This window comes from Sapajus apella, unplaced genomic scaffold (genome assembly GCF_009761245.1).
Source record: "Sapajus apella isolate SASKATOON/1434 unplaced genomic scaffold, GSC_monkey_1.0 scaffold27, whole genome shotgun sequence".
Classification (NCBI taxonomy): Eukaryota; Metazoa; Chordata; class Mammalia; order Primates; family Cebidae; genus Sapajus; species Sapajus apella.
In genome coordinates, this window is record NW_022436967.1 from 1072850 (window position 1) to 1099934 (window position 27085).

General features: G+C 34.9%; 1 protein-coding gene across 1 annotated transcript in view; it reads left to right on the forward strand.

Annotated features, from left to right (window-relative positions):
* SLC7A11 (solute carrier family 7 member 11) overlaps positions 1-27085 on the forward strand; it is a 72023-nt gene that overhangs the window by 24648 nt on the left and 20290 nt on the right. Inside the window, exon 6 of the mRNA XM_032292274.1 lies at positions 2604-2648. Coding sequence (XP_032148165.1) covers positions 2604-2648 — 45 coding nt within the window. The remainder of the gene's footprint in view (positions 1-2603; positions 2649-27085) is intronic.

Below are 27085 nucleotides of genomic sequence, written 5' to 3' on the forward strand. Positions count from 1 at the left end.
ACTGTGTTTCTGTAACAGGTTGTTGTGCTACCTGCAGCCACTTTGTGAAGACGCAGAAATAACCTGGCTGTTAATCTATGGTCATCAGTCTTAGAAAAAGGAAGCTGTGTTTAGAAAAAAATATAGTCAGTTGGTGTGGAGTTCCAGAGGAAAAGTTATTACTGGATGAAAATGAAACAAGATGGAGGCTAAAAGAATTCCCAAAGAGAGGGGCATTTATTCACTTGCCAAATGTGATCCCTGCCTTTCTGAACTTTCTCTCGCTTTCAAGATATGATTACAAGCCTGGGATGTAGAATTATCAGTGGGGTACTGTAAAGGATCCTCTACTCCCTATGCTGCTGCTATGACAATGTTTGACAGTCCCCTAATAAAAGGTGGGGGCATTGAAAATGAGTAAGTCAGAAGCAAAACAGCTATTGTCATTAGAGCTTACTGCCCAGCCTGTTAGCCTGTAAGTAAAAGCATCAAGACCATTGTTGTCCTGGAGACCTTGCTCTGCTAGCAAGAAAAAAGATACCACCAAACCCAGGGAGGGAATATGAATAGAGGAGGCTTTTGTCTCTGAAGAATGCAGAACCGTTCTAGAATGATAAAGCTACTTCACAGAAGCTTAGTTAGGGGAAAAGAAATCATTAACCCAGCCAGGTCACACAGTTGGGTCAGAGCAACGTTAATAACATTGCCAATGTCTGCATTCAGAGAAATACATCTGCCAGTCCTCCTGTGGCCATGGGGAACTCAGTCCCATATCCTGATCCAAAGCTAAACATTGCTTGGTAGGATTTTCTTTTCTTTTTTTTTTTAGATTTTCTTTCTTTCTTTCTTTTTTTAAATTGTGCCATAGGAAATAGTTTTCAGTGTCTTTTTCTCTTCCTTTTAAATCCCATTCTCAATGGATTTAGTCTTTCTAAAGCACTTGCTGGGATTATTTTGTACTATTGTGTCAAATCGAATCTAAAGAATAAGCTTGTTTTAAAAATAATTCGCGTAGTTGGGTATTGGAATGCATTGCCAACATTGCAGTACTTTTTATGCGCAATCACGGAAAAGCTGGAACAATAGATCATATGAGCATTCTCTAGAGGACTTGAAATGTTGTAAACCAAAGGGAATACCATGGACTCATTTCTGGAAACTAAAACATAAAGGTGGATTTCCCACAGGATATGTGAACGTTTACACTAAAACCAGAAGCTTTCTCCTTCCTACTCACCACCCTGCTCCCAGCCCTTTCTTCTTGTCTACTCCCTGGAGCTATGGCAAATTTTGAAATTGTTGAAATTGTGGGGTTTTTTTTTTCATAAATATTTTATTTATTGCTTTAACATTGTTGGAAAAGACTAGTTTCTAAAACAACTGTTAGGAAGGAACTGGCTATTTTTGACATGAGAAGCCTAGAAATATTTCTTGGTGTGTGTGATTTTTCACTGGTGATGGTCTTTGTTTTTTGGCATGAGTGTGTTTCTTTCTTTTTTCTTCCCCTACTTTCCATTGCCTCAGGCTTATAGCAAACACATCAAACCCCTCCTGGAGTGCATATTGCAGGCATAAGGACTATTTGTTGCTGGCTTTCGCGGTGTACTATGATCTCTATTTTTAGGAACTTATTTTCTAGTCATTAAAACAATCTTTGGCTCCTGACTTTTTAGATCACCATTGTTGCTACTGTTCTGTCAGCTTTTCAATTGTTTCAGCTTAAAACAGTCCTTAAAATTGTGGACACTTTAACCTTGAACATGGACTGACTACTTGTGGATTTAGATGGTTTCATAAAGATGGAGCAAGACAGATTCTTCATCTTTGTTTTAGCTGGTGAGATACTTAAAGTCTGCTAAGAGCTGATGGGCTAATATTCCAGCCACTTCATTTTAGATTTTAGAGAATTTGTACCTATGAACCTATGCTCCTGCATACCTATGTAAAAGATTATTTTAAATAATAAGAAGACAATAGATTATATTGAAAACATGATTTTTTTTTTAATTTCGCAAAAATTTTCTGAGCATATAAAAGGAGAAAATAGAGGAATCTTTGCCTTCCTATGTTTGGTTCTTTTCTATAGCAATCCCTCTGCCACACTTGTACTGCAGAATACTAAGCGAATACTCCTTTCCCTGTGCCTAACCCCTCTGCCACATTTTTGTGCTCATGTGCTATTCTCAGTCTGGAATGGCCTCACACCACCTCACCAGGGCTAAAGATAAAGCAATTTTTAAAGGTTCAAGTTGGGGGATGCCTCCTTTAGAAAACATCTTTTGACCTACCAGGTTGGGCTAGACCTGCCCTCTGGCTCCCATGTATTTGCTCCAGCATTGGTTCTGCACTGTATCATACTATTCTGTGGGGCATTCTCTGAACTATGAGCTCCTTGAGACTATGGGCTTACCACTTGCATGTCTCTGACACATGAGAAGCACTCCGTAAATATGGCTTAATAGAAAAATGATTTGTAGGAGTATTTGGTGGTTAGCTATTTTCATCTTACTATAAGTATTGTTATAGTTTTCATAATTCTAAGTCCAATTTCAAATAATTTGAATTTGAGACTTTGGATAGTGGCAAAATACATAATAGTTTGTGATTTATTTATCTATTTTTAGGTTTTACCTCAATTTTGTAACTGAAGAAGTAGAAAACCCTGAAAAGTAAGTAACCAGATGAACTCTGAAATTTTCCTGAAGAATAAAATTTACGATTACATAGTTTAAAAAGTAGACTTGACAAAGAAATTCAGTGGGGGCTAGTCAGCCTTTAACATCACCATCATAACTATAATTTTCTTAGGCAGATAAGATTTATTTGACTTTATCATAAATTATATACATAATTATATATCATAATTATATACAAATAGCTTAATGGTATATTCTACATTCAATACTACGTTGTCTTTTAACCTAAAAACATGAAAGAATAAAGTTATATTTTAGGTAGCCTATTCCATATAAACACATACATATAACTTAATATGGACTCTCAACTATCCACAGGATAGCTTGAACTCAAAAAGTTAATCATTTCTAACAATTCATGTAATATTTTTTCATAACTGTTGAATTAAAATGGGTAATGTAATTAATGGACAATTAGTTATGAAAACCTAGAAATACCTGCAGAATGTTAGAGGAACTTATACATTTTGGAAGCTGGATAATTTCTACTCTTTCTAGGTGACAACTTGATAAATAGATAATTTGATGATGATTTTTATAACATTTTTGAAATGAACTAACAGAGAAAAATGAATTATTCTTATGAGTTGTTCATAAACATTGGATATTTTACAGAAAAAATTCATGGGCAAAGAGGGAAAATTTAGGAACTAGAGTACAGTATAAAATGTAGACTAAATCATAAAGTTATTTAATTCATTTTACTTTATTGAACATGTGCCATGTTCCAGATATTGTGCTGGGAACAGCTTTCATGATGCCTAAGACTTGTCTTGAAGCATTTTGTTGACTAGTCAATGAGTCAAATGTTTGAACAAATAAATGCAACACTGTGATTGGTACAAAAATAGATTGTTTTCCCAGTTCGGCAAAAAGAAAGGAAGGAAATACTTAAGTGTGTTTAGGGAGATGTTTATAATGAGTCTCAAATGATGAGTAGGTATTCCTTAGGTAAAAGTGAGAAGGAAGAGGAGTGTGGGAAGAGAAAGAGAGAGACAGAGGAGAAACACACACACACTGATTTCTAGGAAAAAAAGCAAGTACAAAGGTGCGTTAGTATGAAATAGGCTGGACATCAAAGGCTATGCCTACGGGTTGACAATTCACACTAAGATAGACTAAGCAATGCTGGCACCTAGCATCTTGGGAGATGGTAAACTGATTAGATCTGGCCAAGTACCAGGAATGTCAGAGTTTAGAACACACAAGCCAGCAATTGGTATCTGATTCAACTGCTATGCAAATCAATATGTAATTTAAACATGTGAAAGCCTATTTTATTAAGAAATATGACCACTTTATGCCAGTATTGTCATATTTATAACTGGATTGTAGGTAGAGAACACATATTTACCAAGAGCTAGTTATTTCTAAGCATTACTTGGAAATGATAAGCTACCTTATGACTGTAAACCCTTTGATTACAGAGATAAATGGACTGGTCTGCCTTTTTAGTTTTAGAGAATTATTTGTATATAAGTGGCAGCATAGAGAAAAGACAGTTCTTACTGGATGTAATATAAAATATTTATTGAATTTCTATGATGGGAAATAAATTACTATGGTTTGTAACTGTGTCTGTTAAGTTTACAGATATTTTAAAGACATCAGTTACTAGAATTTAACATAAGAGAATATTTCTTATAAGCAAATGACAAATTGTAGGGTTGCAGACAAGACCTATAACATTACATTTATTATATGATACATCAGTGGTGTAGATATAGTTTGTATTCTCTTTAATATTATTTAACAGTTTAAGCATGATTTTTGTTTGCCACATATACAGTAATATTATTAGTCTATACTAAGCATACCTTTAAACTACTTATGCCGTGATTACTTCAACACAAATTTCTGACATATTCCCCTAGGCTAGTGTTCAGATTAAGGATTCTCTCCTTCAGTTTTTTAATTGAAAGGCCTTAGTTTCAAACCACTGATAATGTCCATGATTTAGTGCACACAAATACTAAGGAACAGGTCATGGTAGTGTATTAATTTAGTGCTTTTTTTTTTTTCTGTTGCAAAGGAATCCCCTTATCTCAAAAATGCAAATAATAATAGCACATACTTCAAAGGATTGTACTGATGAATTAACATGCGTAAGGTGCTTAGATTAGTGACTGTCACTTTTTAATTTCTACATAATTGTTTGGTTGTCTTTACTACTATTATTGTTATATACTTTATTTGAGGAAAGTAAAATGTTATTCACATAATAGTGTTTTCTAGAATTCAATATTCCAAGCAATTATTTTTCTTCAGACCTTTTGAAAGCAACGTGAAAAGTTATAGCAGTTTGAATCTTACTGTTTAGACTTTCAGTGTCAAAGCTGAATATGCAGTTTTGGCCTCTGATATGCATTCTTGATCCTTAAAATACCTTTATGGGATATCTATGCTGTCGTCTTGATGCATGCATACAATGTGTAATGATCAAATCAGGATAAATGGGATACCCATCACCTCAAACATTTATCATTTATGTGTGTGTGTTGAGAATATACCAAATGTTCTCTTTTAGCTAATCTAAATTATACAATGTTTTTGGTAACTACAGTCACTTTACTGTGCCACTGAACACTCGAACATATTCTGTCTAACTCTATTTTTGTTTTCAATAACCAACTTATCTCCATTACTTTCTCCTTATTCTTTCTAGCCTCACTATCATTTTAGTCTCTACCTCCACAAGATCAACTTTTTTTAGCTCACTCATGAGTGAAAACATAATATTTGTCTTTCTGTGCATGGCCTACTTCACTTTATATAATGTCCTTTAGGTTAATCTATGCTGCTTCAAATAGCTGAGGAAAGATTTCATTCTTTTATTGGCTGAATAGCACTCATATATATATTTTATATATATATATATATATATATATATATATATATATATATGTATATGCATACACACACACACACACACACACACACACACACACACACACACACACATAGGTATATATCACATTTTCTGTATCCATTTATCCATGGATGGACACATAGATTGATTCCATGTTTTGGCTGTTGTGAATAGTATTGCAATAAACATGAGAGTGCAGATGCCTCTTCGATATACTGATTTCCTTTCTACTGGATATATACCCAGCAGTGGGATTGCTGGATCATATGGGAGTTCTATTTTTAGTGATTTGAGAGCCTCCATATTGTTCTCCATAGTGTCTGTACTAACAGCAAATTTTAGATTCAGGGGTTACATGTGTAGTCCCTGAATTTAAAATAAAAGGTGTTTTGTTTGTTACATGCATATATTGCATGATGCTGAGGTTTGGGGTATGAATTATCCTGTTACTATTGGATAGTGGGCATAGTACCAAATAGGTAGTTTTTCAGTCTTTGCTGCCCTCCTGCCCTCCCTACTCCAGTAGTCCCCAGTGTTTATTGTTCCCATCTTCATGTTCATGAGTATCCAGTGTTTAGCTCATACTTATAAGTGAGAACATGCAGTATTTGGTTTTCTGTTCCTCTGTTAATTTTCATAGGATAATGGCCTCCAGCTGCATTCATGTTGCTGTAAAGAATATAATTTCATTCTTTGTTATGGCTGCATAGTATTTCATCATGCATATTACTACATTTTCTTTATCCAGTCCACTTTTGATGGGCACTTAGGTTGATTCCATGTCTTTGCTATTGTGAATGGTGCTGCAAAGAACATATGAGTGCATGTGTCTTTTTCATAGAATTACTTATTTTCCTTTGGATATATACCTAATAATAGAATTGCTGAGTCAAATGGTAGTTCTGTCAAAAATTTTTTGAAAAATCTCCCATCTTCTTTCCACAAAGGCTGAACTAATTTACATTTCCACCAACAGTGTATAAGCATTCCCTTTTGTCCACAACCTTGCCAACACCTGTTATTTTTTGACTTTTTAATAAAAGCCCTTCTGGCTGATGTGAGACGGTATCTTACTGTGGTTTTGTTTTGAATTTTTCTGATGATTAGAGATGTTGAACTTTTTTCTTATGTGTGTTGGCCACTTGTTTATCTTCTTTTGAGAAATGTCTGTTCACGTTTTTTGTTCACTTTTTAATGGGATTATTTGGTTTTTGCTTGTTGAAATTGTTTAAATTCCTTGGAGATTTTGGATATAAAACTTTTGTCAGATGTATAGTTTGTGAGTAATTTCTTCCATCCTGCAGGTTGTCTGTTTACTCTGTTGATAGTTTCTTTTCCTGTGCAGAGCTCTTTAATTAGGTCTCACTTGTCAATTTTTGTTTTTGTTGCAATTGCTTCTGAGGATTTAGTCATACATTCTTTCCCAAGGCCAATGTCCAGAATGTTATTTTCTAGGTTTCCTTCTTGGTTTTTAGAGTTTGAGGTCTTACGTTGAAATCTTGAATTCATCTTGAGTTAAGTTTTGTGTATGATAAAAGATAGGGGTCCAGTTTCATCCTTCTGCATAAGATTGGCTGGTTATCCAAGCACTATTTTTTGAATAGGGAGTCCTTTCCCTATTGCTTATTGTTGTTGACTCTGTTGGAAATCAGATGGTCCTAGGTGTGTGACTTTATTTCTGGGTTCTCTAACCTGTTCCATTAGTCTATTTGTCTGTTTTTGTACCTGTATCATTCTGTTTGGGTTACTGTAGCCCTATAGTATAATTTGAAGTCAGGTAATGTGATGCCTCTGGCTTTGTTTTTTTGTTTGTCTGTCTGTTTGTTTGGGGTTGCTTTGTCTATTTAGGCCCTTTTTTTTTCTTGGTTTCATATGAATTTTGGAATAGTTTTACCTAGTTGTGTGAAAAATGATGTTGGTAGTTTGATATGAATAGCATTGAATCTGTATATTGCTTTAGGCCATACTGCCACTTTAACGAGATTTAGTCTTTTAAGCCATGAACATGATATAGTTTTTCATTTGTTTGTGTCATCTATATTTTCTTTCAACAATGTTTTATAGTTCTCCTTGCAGAGATCTTTCACCTTGGTTAGATGTACTTCTAGGTATTTTTCATTGTTGTTTGTGTGGCATAATGGTAAATGGAATTGTATTCTTGATTTGGTCCTCAGCTTGAATGTGATGGGTGTATAGAAATGCTACTGATTTTTGTACATTGATTTTTGAATCCTGAAACTTTACTGAAGTTGTTTTAAACACAGAGAATGCTTCCAGAAATATTTATGGGTGAATATCAACCACAGATGGTAAAATTATGTGGACCTAGTCCAGATGTGTAATTTGCATTATTTTTTAGGTAGATACAGCTCCAAAATACCTTTAGTTACAAGGGAGAATAATTATAATTCCATCTTCTTTGTGATGTGCCAAGATAAATGTGTTTCCCAATTAGTCATGGATGCATGTGTCCAGGTGTGCTGCAACATGCAACTTCCTGGCAGCTGGTGAAATGAATCATCCACTGAAGATACAACACCTTTTACGGTCTTCCTCCACCTAGACAATAAAATTTTCCTAAATTTGTGACCTAATAGAAAGATGATAATTAATTTAGATTAGTAAAAATACCAATGTGTGTTAAAATATATAAAATGCAGCATAAGTTTCCATGATCTCAATTGACTACACTTTACATGTAATTTCATTTTGAGAAACCTGTCAAATTATCTACCATTACTCTGTGGAGTAACTTCTGAGCTGCTATTAGTGTGTTTTATAGGATACTTCCTTAAGTGTTATATCAAATGAGAAACAAAGTTAGGCAAAATTCCTGTTGGTGTGATTATGCTTATAATGTTAAGAAATTTTCCCATGATCTTTCTTACAATGTTTTCTTCTCCAAGAATAGCTCTGAATTTATGGAAGTAGCAGTCTTTCAAACACAACAATTGCTGTTGAACTTTTATAGTAACATAAGACTATTGCCTTTACTAATTATCTGTAACATGGTGGCGTACTCCACAAATTAATGTATTAGAATAAGAACTGTATTTTGAGGGACATGAATGTCCAAAGTTTGGACCATGAAGATGATAGAATCCCAAGGACTATCTGATTTTTTAAAAGGCTTACCTCCCCAAAATGGCATGCATAGTAGTAATAATTGCTAATGTGTACATTTGTTTTTTAAAAAATCATAGTGCTTGTGCAAGTGTAATGAATTTTGCCTTATGACGTGACTTTTGCAGTGACTATGCAATCTATCATTGTTCAAAAAGTTACACAGTGCAAAGAACATATCATTGAGATATATAATGTTTGTAATCCTGCTCTTAGATTGATCAATCATGTCTTGTGTTGATGAAAGCCAAGAAACGAATTGCCTTGCTTTGACCTTGAGGGTCTGAGATTAGTCAGTTTGTCTACTAGCCTTGTTCCAGTGTTCTTCTCACTTCATTTATTCCTTCTGTTTTGAAGAGCTGGAAATAGTAGACTTAGAGGAAGTCAGTCAAGCTTGATCTCATCAGTCATTTTTGAGAAACAGGCTCTGAATAATCAACTTTAATAGAAGGTTTAAATAATCAGAGTGTCATGTTTAATTAATACTTTGTCTACTTCCAATTTATATTAATTGATGCCTCAAAGTCATCACACCTTATACCAATGATAACTTTGAAGAGGTGAAACTTGGTTTGAGAAAAATGCCCAAAGACCTTTAAGGCAGTGTAATCAGCCAGATTGGTCTACAAACGTCCCACAGTCATGTTATTTACATTCAGTTCAGATGTTGCAATCTGAAATTCTTAGTATATGTGTTTTAATTCCTTATTGATTGTGTAATTCTTTACGATACTGTTTTATAAGACCTATTGCTTGTAGGATACTTTTATAACTGTTAACCTGAGGAAAAAACATAAGAAAAAAAAAATAGACAAAATATCTTGCCCAAATGTGTTGTAGCAAAGTTACGTGACTAAAGACTAAAGGTTAATTGAAATCTTTCATTTTTCATTTTAACAACTTAAGAATGCAGCTTTCTTTTTATATTTTGAGACAGAGTCTCACTCACTCTGCTGCCCAGGCTAGAGCACAGTGGCTTGATCTCTGCTCACTGCAACCTCTGCCTCCTGGGTTCAAGAGATTCTCTTGCCTCAGCCTCCTGAGTAGCTGGAGGCTACTATGCCCAGCTAATTTTGAATTTTTAGTAGTAATGGGGTTTACCATGTTGACCAGGCTGGTCTCGAACTCCTGACCTTAAAGTGATCCACCTGCCTCAGACTCCCTAAGTGCTGGGATTAGGCATGAGACACGATGCTCAGCCAAGAATGCATCTTTCCATGAGAGACCAATCTTCCCCTTTATATGCTTTATAGCTTTCTAACTTAATAGTTACTAGAAAATAACATATAATATCTTAACTATATATGTGCAGATTACAGAAATATTATATTTTGTAATCTTTTTATTACAAGGCAATGTTGTCTATATCCTTAGACAACATTAAATATTATTTTAAAGAATATTTCCAAGGTTCCTATTACAAATACTTAAGTTATATGTTTTTAAGGTATGTAAACAGATTTTCATAGAAAGTTACCTCACTATTAATAAATGTATATAGGAAAATCTGGATTATAAAACAGATGTAATTTATAAAAGTATTTGCCAAATGCATCTCTTAAAAATGAAGTCTCTGAATAGAGTTAAATTGTGAAATTGAATTTATTTCCAAGTTTATAAAGGTCTTCCCTTTGGTAAAATGCCGCATCTCTTTACTAATGACAATATGACATCATTGGAATTATCTTACAATGTGACACTGCTTTTCTTCAATTGTTGAAATAATTGCTACCTACATTAGAATCCTTCTGTTTTTTGTTTTTCTTTTGAAAATATACATAAAGTTTGGTGAATCTGTTTTTAAATGTGTTTCATGGTAGAAATAGAATTGTGCTAGTTGAGCCACTGAGGCAGACAAAAGTTCAGTATTTGGCCAGATGTCACAGAGAAGAGATGATTCTGTGTTCAAAGAACAAGGTCACAAAATTGCTCTCCCTTGCTTTTGTTCAGTCTAAAAATTTCTCACTAATAGAACATGTGGTTGATGTACCTTGGGATCAAAATTCTTGCATTTCTCAGCTTCACATATGCATAAAAAATACATTTGGCCCAAAGACAGTTTGTTCATATAAGGCTGAAGTGTCAAATAAGTGGTGCAGAAATTATAGGATTATATTATAATATTTTATCATGGGGTAATCAAAGAAGACAGATATTAATCCTTCAAGTGCTTTGTGGAAGCCATTTAGCTTTCTTTCTTTCTTTTTTTTTTTTTTTTTTTTTTTTTTTTGTAAGGATTCCAATTCTACCATGAGGCAAAATTTGAAGGGCAATGCTTTACTTTCTTTCATAATAGTTGTTTCAAAGTTCTAATTCTAATCTTATTGAAGTTTATATTTTGAGGCTAGAACAATAAACTCTTACTTTAGGAGAAAGAACAGTGGCTAGTCTAATTTTATCCTATGTTTCTGTCCCCTTTATCTAGCTGAGAGAGAGGAAGGGAGAGACAGAGACAGGGTCAAAATACAAGTGGTATGACAAGTAGACTGATAGAATCACAGAATTTCAAAATTAGAGGATACGTTGAAGACCATCTAATCCTTTTTAACCAGATACAGAGATCTTCTCTATAATATCTTTACACAACAATAATTCATGGATGATAAATTGAGAAACTAACAATTAATATAACTTCCTTGAACTGGGCTATCAGCGTTTTTTACTTGCTTATGTTGGTTAGCAACCTGCTAATTGGTATGACTATTTCAAACTGGCATAAAGGATGAGTCAAATATTTTGACTGCAATAGATAGGACCTAAATGAGAGTTAAATAACATACACCAGAGATTCCATAGTTAGAATCCTGTTATCTGAAAAGAAATACCTTTCATAATCAGAAGCATTAAGTCAGCCATTAGATTGTCTCCAGCTTTTGAGTCCACACTTACATAGATCCCCTCATCCATATTCTTATTTATGTGCATAAGCTACTCTTGTTCTCTTCTTTATGTCTGAATTTGAAAGTTAGGTGATTGTGCCCAAAATGACGTTCACAAGTAAAGTTTACATTCTGTGTCATACTTGCTGAAAAACTTCTTAGACAACTAAAATCTAGTCCAAGACCTGCTGCTGTTTGGGCATTCATGCAGATGCAATGTTGCTTAAGATTCTCACTGAAATGTAATACGTCACATGTAGTTCACTAAGGGTAGAGACAAGGTGCATGCAGGTTATTATATTTACACACACCATGCACTGAAATAATTTTTGATACCTTTATCCTAGTCACATTCAAACATTGACTTAGATTATTGATCTACTCAGGAAAATGAGCAACTTTTGAATTTGTACAGACACAAGCTAAAACTGTATTACCAGTGTAAACATCTAAAATGAACCAAACGAAATTGAGACTTTGCAGTGAAAAAAATATTTTCTTTACTTCTGTGAACTGTAAAAACATCTACTTGCCGAGTCTTTGAAAATAACACTGATTAAGGAAATCAAAATTCTAATCCTGTCTCTTTTTAACTAGCTGTTTGACCTTGGACAGACCTCTAAATTGCTTCTGAATCTTTGTTTACCAGTTTTAAATAGAAGGTGATAATCCCTATATTATAGTTCTCATGGGATTGTGAGGATAAAATATGTGAAATTCAAAAATGTTAATGAGCTCCACAAGTAATATACAAACACCATCTGCAACCAAAACCTATATTCTTCAAAGATTAGAATATTTCATAATCTTTGAAAAAAATTAGAGGATTAGCATAATTGTTTTATGAGCGGGGAGTGCCTTTTTACATACGTGACCTATTAATCAGCTTGAAAAGTTGTTCTGTATCATCAGCAAAGTGCCCGATTATTAGTAGTTAAAAGGTTCAGAAGATGATGAGAATTGCTGTTTATTTTATAGTCTGATAACCTCCCTCAGGTGATAATATGCTCACACATTGTAATCACAATGACTTCTTGGCAGAGTTTTTTCTTCCTTCTGAACCAAATATTTATATGCTCACACCCATATTGTCATTGTCACTCTTGGCTGGTTGTGCTGATATAATGGATGGACTGTTTGTGTTTCTACTGAAGTCACCTATTTTTAGGTTTACTATCTTACCAAGGAACTCTTTTATGGAATCTGACAAACAAGGTCTTGATCTGAGTGGCTGGCATCATGTATTTTAATATTTTATTTTTACTTTTTCTAGAAAAAGAGTTATTGGGTTGATACAAAACAGAAGAATATACAAGTTCACTATCCGATGATTTTTATGACTTTTTGCTTAATTTAAAAATATAAGCCCATTATTAAAATTACAAACAGCACCTGTTTTCTGACAAGTAGATTGATTGCAGCATAAAAGTAGCACCTCTGGTTACTTTTAACAACATGATGTATATTATCTTCATTCTGCAGTGTACAAAGCTGAAGTTCAGGGTAGTGAAGTACTTTCTTGTGTCCATGTAGTTAGCCAATGAAAAGACCAGAACTGCAATCCATGTCTGCCTGGTTCTAGAGCTCATACTTTTTCTAACATGACAGCTGGTCTTTGGGAAATAAAACAGTACTGATCCATGAGGGTACAAGGTGGTTAAATGGCTAAGGATGTATTTTTCTGTGAAAGAGAAAGTTGGAGGAATAGAAGAACCTAGAAGAGTAGAACAAAAAAGTGGAGATGTCTCAGGCAGGGATTGAGCACACGTATAGCCATAGAAGAATTCTTGGTTTTAGGGAATAATATGTAGACTGTTTTGGCTAAAGGAAAGGATTGTGAAGAGAAGTCAAAATCAAGATAGTAGTAGGATGTGGATGAGGGGATATAGCCACTCTTAGCCTCTATTATAAGAATTTTGGATCTTAAGGCCGGGCGCGGTGGCTCAAGCCTGTAATCCCAGCACTTTGGGAGGCCGAGGTGGGTGGATCACGAGGTCAAGAGATCAAGACTATCCTGGTCAACATGGTGAAACCCCGTCTCTACTAAAAATACAAAAAATTAGCTGGGCATGGTTGTGTGTGCCTGTAATCCCAGCTACTCAGGAGGCTGAGGCAGGAGAATTGCCTGAACCCAGGAGGCGGAGGTTGCAGTGAGCCGAGATCGCGCCATTGCACTCCAGCCTGGGTAACATGAGTGAAACTCCATCTCAAAAAAAAAAAAAAAAAAAAAAAAAGAATTTTGGATCTTATCCAGTAGCAAATGGTGGGATGGAGGATGGGGAAACTTGCAAGTTGTGGATATACGGGAAACAGTGCTTGGAGACTTATTTTTATCACAATTGTAGTGGATTTTCTTCTTGTGACACATATGCAGTTTTTAAAATGCTATAGTCCCTGAAGATATATTTCAGTTTTATTTTGCATGTTTTTTTAAATTAATTAGTTTATTTTGAGATGGAGTCTTGCTCTGTTGCCAGGCTGGAGTGTAGTCACGCGGTCTCGGCTTACTGCAGCCTTTGCCTCCTGGGTTCAAGCAATTCTCCTGCCTCAGCCTCCTGAGTAGCTGAGACTACAGGTGCACACCACCATGCCCAGCTAATTTTTGTATTTTTAGTAGAGACTGGGTTTCACCACATTGACCAGGATGGTCTCAATCTCTTGACCTCGTGATCTCCCCACCTCAGTCTCCCAAAGTGCTGGGATTACAGGTGTGAGCCACTGTGCCTGCTGTCCATGTTTATTTTTTAAAAAAGCAAGTAACTCTGTTAATTGCCTCATACACCTGCATCATTGCTAAAGTCAGAAAATGTGATAAATCATGTAGCAGAAATTATGGCAAACAGCACCACAATCTCCACACTGTCCAAGCCCAAAGATACGGATTAAACTGCTTAAAGAAGGATGCATCAACATAGTGTTTACATATATATAAAGACATAGATTTGTCTTCTTTTAAGGAAAAAGATACTATCATTTATTTTCCCTGTCAATGGAAGAACAATTAGAATTTTGTCAAATGAGAATATAGTTCATTTTACAATTAAATTTATATTTCAGAAGCATTGAAATGAGAATTAGATTGGGCATTGGAATTCTCAAAATAGAGATAAAGATTATTGTTAAGCCACAATTTGGGGGATATTCAGATTGAAAAAATAATAGACTGTTGCCTAAATTTGTTTCTAGCTCTAAAAGATTATAGTTACCTCTTTAGATTACTGAATATATAGGAACCAATGTGGGGAAGCACACCTTACACCACTGGCCTATTTTATTTGGATGGGGAGTGGAAGAAGGTGACATGTACTTGTAAGGTAAAGGAAATCCTTAGTTAGATTTTCCTTTTTCTTACGAGTACAGTAAGTTCAAATAGAAATCTTAGGTCAGAGTTTCTAATCCCAGCACTTTGGGAGGCCGAGGCGGGCAATCACCTGAGGAGGTTGGGAGTTTTAGAACAGCCAGACCAACATGGAGAAACCCCATTTCTACTAAAACTACAAAAATTAGTCGGGCGTGGTGGCACATGCCTGTAATCCCAGTTACTTGGAAGACTGAGGCAGGAGAATCGCTTAAACCCGGGAGGCGGAGGTTGCAGTGAGGTGAGATCATGCCATTGCACTCCAGCCTGGACAACGAAAGTGAAACTCTGCCTCAAAAAGAAAAAAAAAAGAAATCTTAGGTCAGAGTTTCTAAATATTTTGAATAAGATGTATTAAAAATGTGATTTTACTCATTTAATATTCTATGTGAAGGGCAGGTACAAGGAAGAGGGTGAAATAGCAATGCCAGTGCTGAATATGAGTCAGCCTGGGGACTGCCAGGCACAGGGAGAGTCACACTAGTGTCCTGAACGTAGCTCTGAACTTAGAGTCAGGTGGCTACAGTTTTAGCTCTTGTTTTGTGAATATTTTATTTTATGTCCTTAGTCACATCTTTTGTCCTCTTTGAGCCTCAGGGTTATCAGCTGTAGAAAAGAAATGGTAGAGCAGCAAATTCTGAGTCTCCCTTCAACTCTAGCATGTTCTATGATTCTTGTAGATGTCACATGAGCACCTAGTTTGACAAGGAGAGTACTTCTTTATGGGAGCATGGCCAAAGGGTGGAAATGTAAACAGAATATCTGTCTTAGAGACATTTAAGAAAAAATGTCAATAAGATGAATAAAGAGAAAGAGATTCTATGCCATTTTCCAGATCTCATGATGATTAGATTAGGCATGACAAAAGTTTCCTCAGTTGTCTCAGAAAATGTTAAGAAGTTTGAATGGGTAAATGGACGAAATAAGTCCAAATTGGCACCCTTTCAAAGTGAGAGTTTAGTGATTAGATCTGAAGATCTAGGATCATATTCAACCTATAGAATTGAATTCAGTGGGATCACCTCAAGTAGAGTGTCTTGTGATATGCGGAATGTACCAGGAGAAATATAGATTTTAAAAATGCTTGTTAAGGGCACCATTAATGTGGTGTGATGATGAATCCCTAATCTTATTTACTACTTTTACTATATATGCCCACAGAAGCTATAAAATGGTCTGTAGTCTCTGTGGTGCAGAAGGTTTATAGTAGTCTTTTATTATATGATTCATTATTTTTCTCAAGAGCATAGACATAGGGGATTGCTTACAAGTATCCATAGTGGCAATTATTTGAGAGGAACCTTTTCTGATGCGTCTGCTACATTTCAGTATTAGACATTCCCCATAATCCAGTTAGGATTGCATATATGTATTTGCAATATGCTGCCTGCATAAAGAAAGAGAGGGTGCAATCCTTGTGATGACTTTCAAAAGTGTGCATTCATTCATTCCTTTACCCAACTAAGAGGGTATTCTAATGCTTAAGAGTTTTGTGAGAATGAGATATAATTTATGGCTGCATCTGACAATGCTTCGCTCAAAGCAGGTGCTTACTTAATGGTAGACGGTTTGCTTTTTATTGGTATTAAACATCATGTCATTAGTTCATTTGTCACCCATAGGCATTGTCAGATCAGGATTTGTGAACATGAGTAAGCTGTCTCTTTTCTTCTGTACTGCTTGAGTGTTGACTTTGACACCCATTCTCACAAATGAAAAGACACCCTTACTTGAAACACCTGGCCATAGGAAATGACAATTATCTCAGTCTCAGAGTTGGAGCATTTCTAATCTCCAAGGCCTGAGGTTGTTTTTCAATAACATATAATACTTTTATAATTGGTTTTCTCAGGAGACAGGCTCACAGTTTTTTAAATCACATGGTTTTCCTGGCTATTTAGTGCTGTACCATATTATGTCTCTTTCCTTTTCTTATATGCTTTCTCTTAAAATTATAGAAGTGGAAGAGATACATCTTTCTGTGATGAAAGCTTAAACAATAACTCATACTGATAAATATTATTGATAATGCAGTGATTAAGTGCAAAGACCACTGTTTTATACATTAAGCTGTACAATATTATGTGAAAAGTAGTTTATGATATCAAGTTTATGGCATTGTACTATAGCACTAATAGGCCATACTATGTAAAAACTAAAACTTATGGTATATAGCCATATAACACAAAATGAGATATTAGAGAATAGAATGCATGATTTCATGAGCAAAGCCATTTCTGGGTCCTGGGAGACTGCCCCTCACACAATGCTTTTCACGGAATTACAAGTCTCACCTCCTCCAAAGCATCTCTTCTGTTGGGTTTTCATGATGCTATTTCTTCTTCCTCCCTGATATTCTTCTGTTATGGTCATTCTCTAAGGGACAAATAGCAAATGATTTATTACAGTAATGTCTCTGGATTTCAAAATGGTTTCGATGATCATATTACCCGTGTAGACAAATCATCCTCTACTTGGTTACCTTATTATATTCCCACATTGACTTGACTTAGTGTATTAGACTCATTGTCATAATAAAAGCCGAAGTTAATTGGACCTTGAGAAAATAAATTACCAAAGCCTGTGATGTTGGTGATAGAAGGTGAGGAACGATTACAATTCACAGCACTTTTATTGTGAAGATAATGAAATAGAAGGCACTGAGGTGGATTAATTTGTCTATATTTATAAGTTAAAATCCTAATCCTTTTCTAGTGCTCTTTCCAAATGCTTAGTGTTGTTGAATACATATCTAAGAAGGATGGCTATGGCAACATTTTAGCCTTGAGATTAGCTGGGGAAAATGTCATCATTAGAATTGACCTCTATGTCATATGAGAATAGAACAAAACTGCTTTTAAAAGTGTGTAAGAGCATTAAAATTTGCCTGCGTTTGACTTTCTAAAGCTGTTATTCAAATAGATAATGAAAGAGGGTGCTAGGCTAGTTGAAGTAAGTAATCCATTTCAGGTCGTTTACTGAAGGTCATTTGGTTACAAGATTAAAATAGAAACTTTACAATTAGGAAATGCTGAAATGTTATAATATTATAAGGAAATAGCTGCTTTTTATTGTCTTAAACATATTTACAGATACACTGGCTCTTAAAATAGGTTAAATATCATTTGGGGGGGCAGTATTTAATTTTTCTGTTATTGGTGTTGTCAAAGTCTCACTTTCTATATTCTGGCCTGAGGCAAGAAAAAGAGAAATTGATATAGAAAACAAGATTAACTTTTGTTTTCAGTCAGAAACTGACAAAAGAAATGTGTGAGATAGACAGCAAGTGGAGGTCATGATTTTAAGATACTATTCTGTAGTTGCTCTGGGTCTTGTGGAAAAACGTTAAATGTGTTTTAAATGTATGTAAGTGTTTAGCTATTTAATCCTCATAGTGCAGTGTCCTCTTGCCAAGGAGAAGTGATCAAGTGGCAAATCTTGGGAGAAAGCCATTAGAAATTGAAGTCAGTGATGTCTTTCTCTGAGCTACGGAATTGTTCGTCTTTATGCCAAGTCATAACGTGAACTCTGAACTGCAGCAAGGGAGAAAGCTTCAGTTTGAATACGCAGTTGCTTTTCAAACAATTGAGTTTATGATGCTAGGGAAAACCGGTATTTCCTGTTCTCTAAAAGATAATGCTCCTTCTGCTCTGTTGTTGCCATTTCTATAGCAATACCTGGGTGGAACTCCCTCCCTGCTTAACCCTGCCTCCTCCACTCCCTGCCTCTGATCTATCGGCACTTAGAAACACAGGCTATCCTGATTATTGTGTTCCATTATTTCTCATAATGGACACATATTATTTATTCTATTTTTAAATGACAGAAACACAAATCTCTACCTAGTAGTTGTGGCTGATGATCCGTTTAATCAAATGAAGAAAGGAAAATTTATATGCGTTCTGTACCTTATTGGAAGTCAAAGTAAAACTTTGTGATATTTTCAGTAATAATATATAGCATTTTCTCCTTAATAATAATAAACAAATTTAAAATGCCAAAAAATCATGATGAAATTTTAAATCACCTGTAATATCTTAATCACATCAAATAAAAGTACTCACTGTTATTATTTTGATATTTTGTTTTCCCCCACTGTCTGTGTGGCATCTGTATATTGCACTATATTGCTTGAGGTAAATGTATGTACACATTTTTCTTCCTAACTTTAGTGTTATATAATGTATTTACATGTTTGTTTATTGTGTGGTTCCCGAGACCAGGGCCTTGTCTGTACCACTACTGCTGTATCCCCAACAGCTGGAAGGTACCACCGAGTGTGCCCTGCCATTTAGATTTACTGCATCTTAAGCTCAACTCCAGCTTTTTGTATTTATGTGCTGTAGATCTGTCTCACTGTCTTCATTTCATGTCATTTTATTATATTTTCCTATATCACTAAGATCTTAGTAAAGAACTTTTTTAGTGGTCATATATTTCTTTGGGGGGATGTGCCAATATTCTTGTGCTCATTTTCTTGTTGGAAATTGAAAACATTCCTAACGTTTCTGAATGTATTAAATTGGTGCAAAAATAATAATGCTGGATTATACACTTCTTATATAAATCTTTACATATCCAATTATTCTCTTAGAATAGATTGCTAGAAGAGAATTGCTATGTCAAAGCCACAAACTTTAAAAAAGTTTGTCTATTAACTTTTTAATAGAACTTTAAAAATTTTTTTAAAGGTTTGTCTATTGACAAGTTGCTTTCCAAAGTGGGTATATTAATTTCCTCTCCCAATAGCAGTAGCTAAGAATACTTACAGTGGTGTGTATCATTTTTTTAAAAATTCTGGTTGATTGAAAGACAAAAATTACACCTCATGGTTTGAAACTGCATTCATTTGATCGTCAGTGAGGCTTAATACTTCCAGCATTTTTAGTAGCTACATGTGGTTACCATTTTGGAGCATGAATATTGGTGATTCATCAGAATTATTTGTATATTGTGGGCATTGATTCTTTATCTATTGTATTATTTGTAAAAAGTTCATCCCAGTTTTTCACATTACTTAATTTTCTTTTTGAGTCTAGCTTACAAAACTTGTAGTTTTGTTTGTAGAATTTGTAGTTAGAAATAATAACCAGTTTTAAATTTCTGTATTGCTTTTAGGATCCTAAAATGTTTATGTCCCTAGATCATTTTCATCTCACCCATATTTTCTGTTAGTTTGTTTTTCCTGGTTTCTTTCTTAGAGCCTACTCTTTACCTTATCTGGAATGGATTTTTTTTTTTTTTAAGCCTGATATAATGTAGGCTCTTGACTTTCCCCGAAATTTCTCAATATCCCAGTATGAAGAAATAGTTATATTAGTTCTTATTTTATGATACTTACATTATAAATCTTGATACTTGTCATTATATTAATATATTTTATGTTATATACTAAGTTGTACCTCAAGGTAATATATTCCACTTGCCTTTCTATAGATATATCAACCAATTACTATATGTTTGTTATTAAAAGTTTATAATACTCTTTTTTAATCTGAAGGGAAAGGTAGCCTCAATTATTATTATTTTTCTCTGAATAAGTCAACATTGAGTGTAACTTATATTTGCATAGAGGTAGTTTTTACTCTTAACTGTTGATGTGGATGAAGCGAATCTATATACTGCTTTTAAATTTAAAGCTGATGGTGTTTCAAATTATCTTGGTAGTGTTATCTCTCATGTAAAATTTGTTCTATATAACGAGATAGTCCATGTATATGGCTGAGTCTTTTATAGTCCAAAAATTTCTTTTTCTGTATACTATGGTTTATTATTTATTGACTTGTTTTTCTTCTTTTAGATTTAAAAAATGTTAAGTAATTAAAGTAACTTCCAAAGTAGTTCTTAACAACAAAACAAATGCCAAAATATTAAAGGAAGTATCAATGGAAACATGCAAAAAATTTCTTTATAATCCTTATAATTGTTGAAATTGCCCTAGATTAAACATGAATAAATTTAATTATTACATATATATTCAAATAGTTGAATATATAATCTTGAGAAAGAATCCTTCACTACATATGTTATAAAAATGGTAATCAACACATTACCTAAGGCGTCTACACTAAAAATAAGATATCTTTTCCTTCTTGACATCTTTCTTCTCTTTGAACCAAGTATCTGTGGAAAACTATTTGAATCAAATTTTAATGAAACTCTTTTTTTTCCTTTCTTCTTTACTCAGAATATGATTCAGTTCCAATGCAAAATATGAAACTCTTATTAGATGTTTGCTACTTTTCTTACAAAATGCAAATATCAGTGTAAGCCTATTTCATTCCAAGTCTTTTTTCCCCCATGGTGGTTCAGCCTCAGTTGGCATATTCTAAATATGCATCCACAAAATACAGTTGTGTTTCTCTTTCAACTTCAGTAGTCACTGAGGGAACTCAGTGTTTTGACAAGGAATGTGAGCTGGCCATTGTATATTTAGAAGTGAGTCTTCCTTGTGCCCCTTTCCCTTCCGAGTGTTGACATTATTTCAGTCTGTGGCTGTTTTTTATTGGCTGGTATCTCTAGATTAGTGAGGCCTGATTCTTTCCATGGCACTCATACCCTGTTTGTTTGTACCCAACTTCCCACTGCTAGCTGCCAGCTGATCACACCATGCTGTTTTCATGTTTTATGGAGAAATGTTCATGTGTGGCTGCTGTGTTTGATATTAAATCTGAGATGAACTTCAGGAGGTTCCCTGCTTTTTATTAAAAATAATTTTGGCCAGGGGCAGTGTTATCCTGTTCATAAATCAGGTATTCTCTGAGATTTAATAATTTAGATTTCACATGAGGATTTGGTGGAATAAACATTTCCTTTCTCTGTTAAGCTGCCTCTTAACTTTCCTCCTTTTCTCCCCCCTTCTTTTCACTGCTTCCATTTTTTTTAAGTCTCCTTTTGGGATGTGTGTTCAGATTTATCTCATGCCTATGAAAATAACTTAAAATGAAGAATCAAAATGATAACTTAGTTTGGTTGAAGTAATTTAAACTTGATAAGTTTTGTGCCTTCCCATTACTATTAGAAGTGTGCTTTTATTTTAATGGTTACATTTTTCAAATCCCAAGTTATAGTTTTCAAAGTTGTTATTGTCTCTCTCTGTTTTAATGAGCCAGTTCTTTTAGGAGCTATCTTGGAAAGAAAAGGTTGCTAAAAGGAAATAATAAGAATAATAATAGAACAACAACAACGAAAGAGGCCAAAGAGGCCAGAAATCCTTTCTGCATGTGGTTACAAGCCACAAGAAAAGCAGAGTTATCCTTGAGGATGACAAGCAATCCTGACAACCCTTCTCAAAATGTTTGCACTAGAGATTTAGAGGAAATACTTCAAGCGCCCTTAGTAATGCTCATTGACTGGTCTTAATATTTTTGTGGAATTGGTGAGTATGAATACCTAAATAAAGATACTTGAAGGGACTATAAGGACTCGGGAGATGTTTTGTTTATCTTCATGTTAAAAACAATAGGTAATGGAGAGTGCCAGGGTGGGAGAGCTACTTAGAAGAGGGAGGTAAGATTTCTCTGAGGAGGGAGACTTTGATTTGAGAAAAATGGGGCAACCATGTGAAGATCTAGGGAACATGCCATCAGCTACACATGCCAGGGAGAGGGTCCTCCATATCTCGTCCTGTTTGAATTTTAGATACCATGAGTGGATGAATGCTTGTGTGTAGCGGATGTCTTTATCCCTTTGTTTATTGTAATGTCTAGCATATAGAAGATATTTAACAAACATTGATTAAATGAACGAACTCGATATAAAGAATGTTAATAAATGCAATGGGAAATATCCTCCTGAAATTTAAATGGTTTTAAAAACATTTCTTGCAATGGGTTTTGGTAAAAGCTAACATAAAATATAGTGACTTATGAAGACATTACATGAGATAATACAGTCAATGTATGTGACCTCCCAGATGTCTGACCTGATCCCACAGACAGCCTTGTTAGAATGCAGAAGAGTGAACAGATTACTTATCCTTTAAATGATCTTCTGTAATGATCATTATTTTTCAGCCAGGCTGACACTTTGAAGTTATAATGATGGAAGGTACTTTGATGTGCTGTACTGCAGCTTGAGGACAGAATCACATCTTCAGAAGACAGGAGAAGAGATTGTAAAGTTGGCATCCTATTCTCTCCTGTGAATGACAGAGCAAAGCAAACACAAAAACTTCCTTAGGATGCTCTGTTACATGAGCAAGTGGGTTTAACTGAGTTTTCAAAGAATTCTGTTAAACAGACTTTAGGGGTTAGCTTTATGTGCTAAAATTATTAAATAATGAACTTTCAGAAAAAAAAATGAACTTTAGATTTCATTAATTCAACACCCTTTTCAACTGACGGGGAAGTGTAAGTCCAGAGAGATTTGGTGATCTGCGTTTCTGCTAGCGATGGGGACATGACTAGACCCAACCTTCAGGTTGGAACCTAGATGCTTTTCTGTAATTCTATGAAATCAAGAGAAAACAAATATCAGAGACAGAAATCCAGAGGAAAGATATTGCCAAAAGACAGTTTACATCTGGAATGGTATATATAGACATTTTTCTTGGTTGTAGGAATATAGAGCATAAAGCTGAGGGAAATGATGGAAGAAAAGGGAAATTAAGAGATGAACGATTGTATGAACTGCTTTTGTTTCCCTTGGGCAGAGAGTCTCTGAACCATTAGATAGTGGTACTTGACTTGAGAAAAATGTCCCTAGGGAGAGGGACATGAATCTTTGTAGTCTAAGAAAAGGCATTAGTAAATATAAAATGAATGCACAAAAGCTTATTTTTCAAAAGTTTTAACTTTTGAGCCAAAAGATAAAAGATCACAACATTTCCATTTCTGCAGGGAATATGAATCTTTATAAATGGACGGCCTGAGGAGAGGAGAGGGAGGGCTACAGGAGGTTTTGCCATTCTGAGAGCCTTTGTGACCTTTTCAGGAAGCTGTCAACTGTTCCAACCAGGAGTCTTCATCACCAGTTTCTTGACAATGACATATCATCTCTCTGAACTGGCAGGGTGCTTAGCCCATCAACTGTTTTTTTCTCTTTCCCACCTTTCCCTCTGCTCCATTTAGCTGCTATGTCATGTCCTCTGTGGCCTTGGCTTGTGGATTTACCACTTTGACTAAAGCCAGGCCATCGCTATTGGCTTCCCTATCAACTTTATACTTTTCCTACTAACCTTAGCTTCATTTGCCAAAATTATTTTTCTCTTAATTACTCTAAAAGTATGAATAGAGATTTGCAGTGAAAAATTATTTTCTGTTTTAGAGTCAAATGTGTACATACATCCCTATATAACCGTTCATATATAGGCATTTTATACAACCAATTCATATATATTTTATTTTATTAATTTTTTTTTTGGAGACAAAGTCTCACTCTTGTTGCCCAGGCTGGAGTGCAATGGCACAGCCTTGGCTTACTGCAACCTTCGCCTCCTAGGTTCAAGCGATTCTCTTGCTTCAGCCTCCCAAGTAGCTGGGATTACAGGTGCTACCACCACGCCCAGCTAATTTTTGTATTTTTGGTAGAGATGGGGTTTCACCATGTTGGCCAGGCTAGTCTGAAACTCCAGACCTCAGGTGATCTGCCCGCTTCAGCCTCCCGAAGTGTTGAGATTACGGGCATAAGCCACCACACCCAGCCCAATTCATATATATTTTAAACTATACTTTAAGAAGCCAGCATTGGAGTACAAAGTGATATAAAGCCATGACTTGGAGCATCTAAAGTGATTTTAAACCTATCCCAACTACTGGAGCACATCTTTCTTTGATAGAATGTGAATACATAAAACTAGTAAAAGAGGACTCATGTGATTGAAATGACTGAAAACTGGATAGTCTATAATGCCATTGCTCATCTTCTGTTTGAATTCCCAGAGCACCCTGTTTGAAAGCCAGTTGTTTAGTTGACCACCAGATATCAAAATGATCAATATTAGTTGGACCTGCCATTGTTGGTCAGAAATGTTGGAGGCAATCCTGGGTGGTGGAAGCAGTAGTTCATTTGCCACGATTGCATGTCTCCATGTTTACTTGTTTTATTTCTTATTGTGCAGCAGAATTGTGATGGGACCTGGTTTACATGTGTATAGTGTGAGTGTTACCAGTTCCAAGACATGTGTTTACTGTCTAAGGGAATTTTGACTCTCATTCCCATTTACCATGCCAAAGTGTATATATTTATTTTCTGTCGCCTTGTTGTTAGCATAAGAGTATATTTACTTAACGTTGCTTGTCTTATTATGTGTCCTTGGGAAAACAAGGGACAATTGGACTTTGTTCTTTGTTGGATGAGTGGCAATTTTCAGAAGTGCAAGATATTTTAAAATTTCAAAATAGCAAACAGTGGGGTCTACCTTTGCTTTGTTTTGGGGAAGTGTGAATAATAATTAATACTTATCTCTCCTAGCTTTTAAAGGTGAAAATCAGTTTTTATTTGATATTGTAATATAGAACATCATTTTAATAATTCTATATCATGTACTTGTCTCTTATAAAACAAATAACATACTATAAAATAAAATTTAATGAGGACCCATTCTAAGTCTTGTATAGACTAATTAACTAAAAGCTACACAAAAGTCTTGATATAATGAGGTCCTTCATTCTTTCATTAGTTAGAATAATGCTAGTTGTTACAACAGACAAGGCACAAAATTTCAATGGCTTTAAACAATCAAAAGTTTATTTTTAAAAGTTATGTAATAGTCCATTGTTGGTGTCCCTGGCTACCGGTAGACTGTCTTTCACACGTTTATTCTGTGACCCATATTCCTTCCATCATGTGGCTTTGTCATGCTATAGGTCCTTTGCAACCAACTCACTCAGGAAAAGAATGTCACAAGGTGACCCACTTAACCACCTTGGTCTCAACGAACCCATCTACTCACATTCTGTTTGCAAGAATGAGTCACTTTCCCCCCTAGATACAAGGGAGGCTGGGAAATGTGGTGTCTGTTTTGGTAGCTGCTTCTCATAAAAAACTTATACTTTGGAAAGAAAAAACAAACTTTTGGTGAGTAGTTAGTTGTCTGAGCTGTAAATATAATCTCAGAAACACGATTATAAAGAGGGTTCACTGAAATGTTGCATTATCTTAGTGTTCTGTAGTGCAAATCCTGAGGAAAATAATTAATTGTGTTAACAATTTAAAAACAACCTAAGAGATGTAATGATTGAACATTAGCGTAGAATTTATTACTATTAAAATATTTTATCTTCTTAGTTATTTAGTTGCTAGTGTTATATTTAAAACCAATTTTGTTTTTGTACACTAGAGCTTGCCAACAAATATGTTTGTGTTTATCCATGATAAATATGGAGAACTGTAATACATCTGGAAGACACACTAAATCTTTAGATAATGAGAAAAAATGAGATGCAGACAATGCAAATTTTTTGTGTATGAAATGCAAGCAAATGAAAATTTACTCTCAAGCTACATTTTGCTGAATAATTTTATTCAGTCATGAATTTATTCTAATAGTAGAATAAAAATAATGAATGGATAAAACTGCATATATTTATGTTTCTGATTGCTTATTATTTTGTATTTCTGAGTTGTGTGTTTCCATTTTAGTTCATTTTTCTATGTGGTGGTGATGAAGAGTGACCCTTCTGGCCATTTTTCTATGTGGCTTTGCTGCACTTTTCTCCTTCCTTTATGCATCTCTGCACATTTTTCCACTAGCTTCCTTTAGCCCTGCAGTCTTTTAATCTTTGTCTGTTCATTTCTTACATCTCTCTACAGGTCTCTCTGTCTTCTCTTCTTTTATGGAGTTCTTCATCTGTGGACAATGGAGAATGGTGAGATTTAGATAAGACATCAGTGGTATTGAAATGTAAAATGTCTCAGTGAAAACACCCATAGCCTTGCCGTGGTTGGGTAAGAAGCAGAGGGCAGGTGTTTGATGCTGGAAATCAGTGGGATCACTTGTACATTTATGTAACAATATGCTCAGCTCATCACTTTGTTCAGCGTTGGCCCAGAATCGTCATTAAGGATGAACACGAACCGTAGACCTTTAAAAAATGTTCATAAATAGGCTTATTGAATGTTTTCTTCCTCTTGCTATACTTTTTCACTGACCACCTATGCCTTCCCTGCAACTATGTGCCACATCTCTTCAAATATACTTCTTTTATAATGTTTTTAATAACCCAGTTCCCACTCAGTA